This window comes from Triticum dicoccoides, chromosome 7A, assembly GCF_002162155.2.
Source record: "Triticum dicoccoides isolate Atlit2015 ecotype Zavitan chromosome 7A, WEW_v2.0, whole genome shotgun sequence".
Taxonomy (NCBI): Eukaryota; Viridiplantae; Streptophyta; class Magnoliopsida; order Poales; family Poaceae; genus Triticum; species Triticum dicoccoides.
In genome coordinates, this window is record NC_041392.1 from 482,738,193 (window position 1) to 482,745,866 (window position 7,674).

At 42.8% G+C, this 7,674-nt stretch overlaps 1 protein-coding gene across 1 annotated transcript; it reads left to right on the forward strand.

Annotated features, from left to right (window-relative positions):
- The first annotated feature begins 1,739 nt into the window (after positions 1-1,739).
- On the forward strand, positions 1,740-2,266 carry LOC119331910. The gene has a single exon (XM_037605089.1). It carries the CDS (start codon positions 1,815-1,817, stop codon positions 2,115-2,117), a length of 303 nt encoding a protein of 100 aa, XP_037460986.1. The 5' UTR covers positions 1,740-1,814; the 3' UTR covers positions 2,118-2,266.
- The last annotated feature ends 5,408 nt before the right edge of the window (positions 2,267-7,674 follow it).

Sequence of the window (7,674 nt, forward strand, 5' to 3'; positions counted from 1 at the left end):
TTTTGATCAGGGCAATTGAAGTTATAGTATAGTTATCTTAGCTGACCACACTTTAGGAAAGTCTTTGCATTTGACTCTCAAGTTGTAACATTACTAACAAGGAGGGAAATATTTAAGAGACAAAAATGCCAAGTGGACACCGAGCTCTATGGAGGCTGAATTTTTAAAAAAAATCATACTTTTACGTTTCTATTTTTTGAAAAAATAATATACCAGATACAAAATGTACATTTGCATAAATTTCGATGATGAAATACACTAAAATGAGAGGTACACACAAAAAAAAATATGTGCTTTTCAACACATGCATTTTCATTCTCAAAGTCCATAAATTTTTTTGTGTAGCTCGACAATCAAGTTATTTCATGTGTGTGTGTGGGGTTGGGGGCGCACCACCCCCAGCCCAGAAAAATCGTTGTACAATTTTCTTAGGGGACTTAGGACGTGTTAGGGAGCCCTCCAGCTTCTCAACTCCTCTGACTCTACGTTGCGGTTGGTTAGAGGCCTGAATAATTGATCTTTGATCTATGTGGTGCTGAGATTTTTTTCTTCTTCTATATGTAGTTGTTTGGATCTGGGTGGGAATCATAACCTTCTGACAGCGTGTTTGGTGGTTTAAGGGAAAAGAAATGGGAATTTATGAGAGGGAGTTGGTTGAGGGATTAGATTTGGGAAGTGGTTTATTAGTCCCATGCCCATATTTGGTATGGATGAGGATAGTTTGTGGGAATTTAAGAGGGGATTAATTAGTATCGTTGCTTGCGGGGCGTGGACAACAAACAATTTTCTCACTTTCCATTCCCCAACTCAATTACCAGCCCCTCATCAGGGAAGAGATATGGGGGTGTTGCACCCCTTAATTCCCTTTATTCCCCCGCCTTCTTTAATTCTCATGTCCTCCAACCATGCAAGGGATTTTAAGTCATGCGCCGCAGGAACTCCCATTCCCCGATACAAACTCCCGCGAAACAAACACGCTGTGAAATAATTATGAATGCAAGATATACAAGTGGTGAATAATATGCATACAATATTCACAAGTTTAGAAATATTTCCATTGTGATAATCTTCTTTTTTTCTGTTTCATAGATTTACTTTTGCAGAAGTAAGTTTCTGAACCTAGAAGTTCCATATTTGAGGAAAATACATGATATTAGATTTATGGATTCAAAAGTTCAAATCATATTGGGTAAAATAGGATTACTGGTTACATTAAAAGGTACCTATACTACTTAATTCGCTCCTAAATATAAGGTGTGTTGATTTTTTTTCAAAAGTCCACCTTGTTTGACCGAGTTTATAGCAAAATATGTCAAGAACTACAATACAAAATAAATAAAATCTTTAAATATGTATTTCATGTCGAATCTAGTGATAAGGATTAAAATCTTAGAATCTGTATTTCATGAGGAATCTAGTGATAATGATGTTTTCTTCTATAAATTTGGACAAAGTTTGACTTAAAATAATGATATATCTTATATTTTAGAACAGAGGGAGTATTATTTATCTGTAGCGTGCCATTTATTTTTGAAAGTTTGAATTCGTACAAGCTTGGGAATGCCATTATCAGTCGTTCAATGGGCTTCATGCGGGCCATGCTGTAGAGGGTTCGAGAGCGAGCTAGCATGGCATGCATGCAGCCACGTCACGGTGCGGCGTGTCCTCTTCACGCGAGCTTCACCGCCAGCTTACCTCACTTCTAATAGCGCAGTGCACCGCAAGGACGACGAGGCGTACACGGATCGGAGAGACAGAGACACACCCGCACCAGGCACTCAGCTCATCCGTAGCGAGGCACATCAGCGAGAGCCATGGCGACGAGCAAGGAGGACATCAAGCACGGCACGGCCCAGGCGAGGTTGACCGTGGACGACGAGCTCAGGACCGGCTACTTCAATGGCTCGCCGCTGGAGGGCGGCAAGATCGCCGACTCCGACCCCGTCGACCTCTTCGCCCAGGCGCGGCACGTGGCCGACGCCTCGCCGCACCAGCAGCAGCAGCAGCCGCGGCGTGATCTGGGGGAGGAGGAAGGGAGGAAGGCCGGGGCGGAGGAGCCGCGGGCGCAGGCGCGGCAGGGAATGGGCGCCGGTGGACGTCAGCTCGGGCGCCAGTAGCTGGCTAGCTAGCCGTAGTACCACGGCGATGTAGAGCTACCTAGAAATAAAGTTGCCGAGGCCACCGGCCGGCCGGACGGCCGCTGTTGTATGTTTTATGTACCATCTGATGTCAACCGTGTGAGAAGCACCAGCTAGCTGCTTTTGTCTTAAGTTTCACCCTGCATAAGCGGAGCTGTAGAAAATAAATGAACCACAGTGTTGGTGCATCAATTAGCTGGACTTATCATCTTTATTTCCTTATAAAGATAGCAAGTAAGCAAATGATGTCTATGTGGAGCAGAGACATAAGTCAAGTGTAAGTAAATCGCCCCGAGAGCGAGTACAATAATTGACTTATAGCTTACTTACACTTGCACGATATTTTCCTCTATGTGGAGAAGAGGCATAAGAAAATGATGTCTATGTGGAGCAGAGACATAAGAAAATGATGAAGAGCGAATATAATAATGGACTTATAGCCTGCTTACATAACTTCCGTCGGTGGAAGTGGGCAAAAATAGTTGGAGTAAGTACAAAAAAGAAAATTAATAAGTATGAAAAAAGAGATAAGAGAGAAGAAAATGCAATACATATGAAGAAAAATTAATGAATAAGTATGAAAAATGAGATAGAGAGAAGAAAATGCAATAAAAATGAAGAAAAAATACAATAAATATGAAACGAAAGAGGTGGATAGAAGGTGAAACAAAGTATGACAGCTATAATAGATATGAAGAAAGCACGAAAGAGATGGATAGAAGGTGAAACAAAGTATGACAGCTATAATAAATATGAAGAAAGCTGAAATAAAGTAGTACTCAACCTTGTTTCATAAATGACTATAAAAGATAACCATATACTTATAACATGATAATATCATATAGCAAGCAACTGGTTGTATTAACAATCATGCTTAAATAGTTAAAAGAGATTTTGAATTCTCTAAATGATTTACATGAATGACTATAGATATTTATATGAATGACTATAGATGACTATATATGACATGACGTTATCCAGCATCATACCAGTAACTGGCTATATTATTAACAATGCTCTAAATGATTAAAGTAGTTTTCGAACGAAATGTTCTCTTCCAGTGTGTTACATGTTCTTGTGCAGGCTATGAGGTGTTTGATAGGCTTAGGCTGCAACAAGCCTAACTAAGTTAGGCTGTATCAAGTCTAACCAAACTTTGACGGCTAAATGCTGAGCAGTTTGATTGTCTGAGTTGCATGTAGAAATTGGCTTGCACGAAATTTAAAACACTCTCAGCCAGGTCCGTCAGAAACGCATTCCCTCCGCCGCCGCCTGAGGTGCTCGCCGGCCCGGCCGCACGACAGCAATGAAGGTGGCGGCGGGGATCTGGTGGCTTCGCCTTCGCGGAGGGCCACGGCGTCCGGGGCGGCGGCTCCGATGGGCGGTGTCCGGCGTGGCCGGTGCGGCGGGCTGCGCCGGTAGGTGCTGGCGGGCTGCCTCCCTGGCCGTGCGGTCGGCGGGGGGGTGGCGGGCGATGGAGAGGCGGCGCCCCCGCGTGGGTCGTCCTGCGCTCCTGGAGAAGCTCCGTTCCTGCCCGTGATCTGCTCCGATCTGCGCCCTGCTCCAGCCCCTGGTGGCTTCGTCGCCGTTTTGGGGGATCTGGACGGACGGATCTGGTGGTTGGGCGTGATTCCGGGGGAAACCCCTGGCCGGCGCGGCGGCCTCACCAAAGGCGACGTCTTCGGCGCCGTGGTCCTTCCTGGAGGCTTTGGTGTGGTTCTCCCCTCCCACTTCTCCCTCGAGCACAGGTGAAGACCTGCCCTCCCCTTGCATGGTCGATGGCGGCATCCGGTGCCGTGATCCTTCTTGAAGGCGTCTTCCGGGGATTGCTCGTGTGGGGTGGAGCTGCTGGTGGCGTGGTGACGGTGTGAGGTAGCCTGTTCTTATCAGTGGCGGCTGCCGTGGTCTCGGTCCAATCCCTGACCACTGCTTTGGCTATGCCCCTTTTGGCCTTCTCCATGGATCTTCGCCTTCGTCCGATGACTTGCGGTTGTGAGCCGTTTCGCTTAGCACTAATGTACTTGCCGTGGTGGAGCGGTACTTCATCTCACTCATTGATGGCGGCGAGGATCGGCGGCATGGCGCTGTGGAGGTTCGCCGCCCGATGCGCGGAGATGAACTCGCGCAGGAGGAGGTTGCTGTCTGGCGTCATGGTGACGCCGATGGCTGAATGGCCAGATAAGGTAGAAACCTCGATATGATCTGAAGATGGACCTGCGGAAGATGGTGGCGACGACACACGAGTGCGTCTGACCGGATTATGCCCCAGACCCAGTATGTGGCTCGGCTGGGGATTCCGAATATGTTTCGGTTTCCGGCTTTTGATGTTAGGCTTAGGTGAGTGGTTCGGGTAGTGGCCTAGCTAGCACCCCTTCATCATTTTGGGTAGGAGTAGTGGCATGTGTTGCCAAGATGGTGGATTCAGACTTATTGTTGTAATACTTTGTAAGGTCCTCGAGAATAATCAATAATATGGCCGTATGCATCTCCCGGATGCAGAGGCCGGGGGTCATCCCTCTTTTCTAAAAAAAAAGGAAAGAGGCACAAAGCTATGCCATTTTACACTACGGAAAGAATGTACAGAGTCAAGCCCCCAACAACAGAAAAAAAATATACACCAGGATAAGGATGTCATTTTATACTACGGGAAGGATGTACAGAATCGGGCCCCCAAAAACAGAAAAAAGATATACACGACGATAAGGATGCGAACGCTCCCTAGCGTCCAATGTAGGCTTCAGCTTAGTATATTTTTGTGCAGCCTAGGATACACAATTATAATTACTAAGCTCTCTAGCATACACAATTACTAAGCTCGCTCTCTAGTACTCCTCCTTTCCGGTTTATAGGGTTTATCTCAAAATTTTAGTTTTTCCATTTTATAAGGCTCAATTTGGTTGTTCCCTATCACATGTTCAGACTTTAAGATGCATTAAATCATTGCATGCAAAGATTAAGAGAAAATTGATCAATGCATGCATTTTATGCATGCATGCATTGCAATTAATGCATTCGTAAACATAATTTTTTGAGGAAAACAAGATCATTAGTTGAGTGCTTTTGCAAATTGCAAAAAATATTTCACCACTCATCATCTACCTTGGTTGGTGAGATTTTTGAATTGAGCCTTATAAACTGAAAAGGAGGGAGTACTAAGATCTTTAGTGTGCACAATTACTAGGCTCGCTCTCCAATGTAGGATGCAGCCTAGCATATTTTTATGCAGCCTAAAAGCCTAGCGTACACAATTACTAAGCTCTCTAGCATTCATTGTGCAGCTTGAATGCCTGGTTGCTCCAGGCTATCCTTATATGCTTTATCGGTTTTATCTCAAATGAATGTATTTGGAGTAATTACTAAGCTCAACATGAATGTCTGGTTGCCATCGGCTATTTTATATGATTATTATGCTCTAGAAATAGAGGACTTAATTGACTCACACTATCCTTATAATTGATAAGGGTCAATTCTTTTGGGGCTATTGTCGGTTGTTAAAATAAGTTGCCTCCTTTCAGTCTCTTTTTTAGCTTATTGTCAGCTATGGAAATAAGTTGCCTTTTTTCCCAAGTTATTCTAGAAGCCCGTACTAAAATTTTATTAATACTTAACAATTAAGGGTTAAATTTTTTAAAGGCTACTAATTAACGGTTGTTAACTGATAGTAGACTTGAAATAAAATTATATTGAGCCTCTAGAATAAACTAGGGACTTTAAGGTTTTTTTGAAGTAGACCCTAAGGCCTTCTTTGGTTCATAGAATAAGAATTTTATAGAAATAGAAAAATTATAGGAACTGAAATGACATGCATCTTAATTCCTATAGAGAAAGAGATGTCATTTGATTGATAGGATAGGAATTTTTCATTGAGTCTAGGCTAATGTTTTTTTCCTCTAAAATGTGAAGGATTGATTCCTATCCTATATAGAAATAGGACTCCATTCCTATAAATCAAAGGGCTTCAAAGGAATTTTTCCTTTGCAAATCCTATCCTATAGAGTTTCTACAAAATATCTACAAACCAAAGGAGGCCTACGGGTCTAGCCAAATCATGTGTCTCGCAGGACAGTATAGGAACTAGGAACTGACATTTCATTAAAGCACTTTTTAAATAATTAAAGAAACACACAAATTTTAATTTTTTGTGAATTTTAAAAAATGTTCACAATGTTTCAAAAAAAATCGAGTATCTAAACAATGTTCGTATATTTAAAACATTCTTTTAAAATATTTTAAAAATATTCATGAATTCTAAAAAAAATCATAAGTTTTATAGTTGTACAAAATTTTTAAAACTTGATCGCTAATTAAATGTTCATTGTTTTAGATGAATATTTTTATTTGAAAAATCTTCAATGTTTTAGTAAATGTTCATAATTATGAAGAAAAGGTTAGGAATTTAAAAATGTAATGATATATTTAAATTATGTTTCTGAATTTCCTAAACCATGGGTAAGCCATGGAATAGAAAATAAGCTTAACGAATTACTTATACCACAACTACAGGGTATTACAATTAGGAATTAGAGTATACAATTATGTGTGTTATACATCTTCTGTGGTCCACAAAGCACATGTAATAAAGAAATATTTATTTACTTATTTAAATATTAATTGGGCGAACCATGGGCAAGAAGTACTAGCCATGCTCCAACCCATGCATAAGAAGTACTATCCATACTCCGACCCATGACTAACCAGGTTACCCATGATTTTGCCTTTCGATAAAACATCGTACACATGCCTGGATATTCAAACCCATGGATAAAATTGACATCCTAGTTAACATGCCACAATCCAAAGAGAAATAAACAAGCTCTTCGTAGACACCTTCAAAAAAGAAAAATGAAGCATGTAGACATTATCATCACCGGCGTAAAACCTCATCGAAGACTGTAAGCATTGGGAAAAAGCCGACCACATCAAAAGCCACAATGACAAACCTAGAAACGGCTAATCAAGGTCTAGTGAAGAGGAGACACCTTCAGGTGCTCCAAAGGAAGAGGGTGCCACCACCATCATCGTCGGTACCAATCGATCCCCATCGGAAAACAAGGTTTTTGCCTAGATACCTAAGCCTTCCACCTACCCAAGCCCCGAGGGCCAAGCCACTGCGAATTGAAAGTGAGACATTTCCTGCATCGCACTAAGAGTAGCAGACCATGGCCGCCAAATTTGAGTCTTTGATCGAGCCACGATGACATCTTGGAGGCAAGTCCACACATAGGCACAACACCACCACAACTAAATTCTACAGCCATCACAAATGCCTGAGCACCCATGCCACCACTAGGACCGTCCCCATCCACCCTCGGCCCGCCACACCACTTTTTGCTTCCGCTCCGTTGCCGGATACCGTGGCGACCTAGCTCCATCGATGGAGCGAATAGATCGGGTTGGGCCCCAGGCCAGTGCACAAGTGACCATCTCCACAACTGAGCCACCCTGAGGCAGCACGGACCACGCCCACTGCACACCACAAAACATACATGACAGCTATCAGAAAACTATCCTAAACCGAAAAGATAAACCGAGTCTA

Bases quoted from the DNA above. Each gene is read 5' to 3' on its own strand.
- LOC119331910 (XM_037605089.1), top strand. From the start codon at position 1,815: ATGGCGACGAGCAAGGAGGACATCAAGCACGGCACGGCCCAGGCGAGG.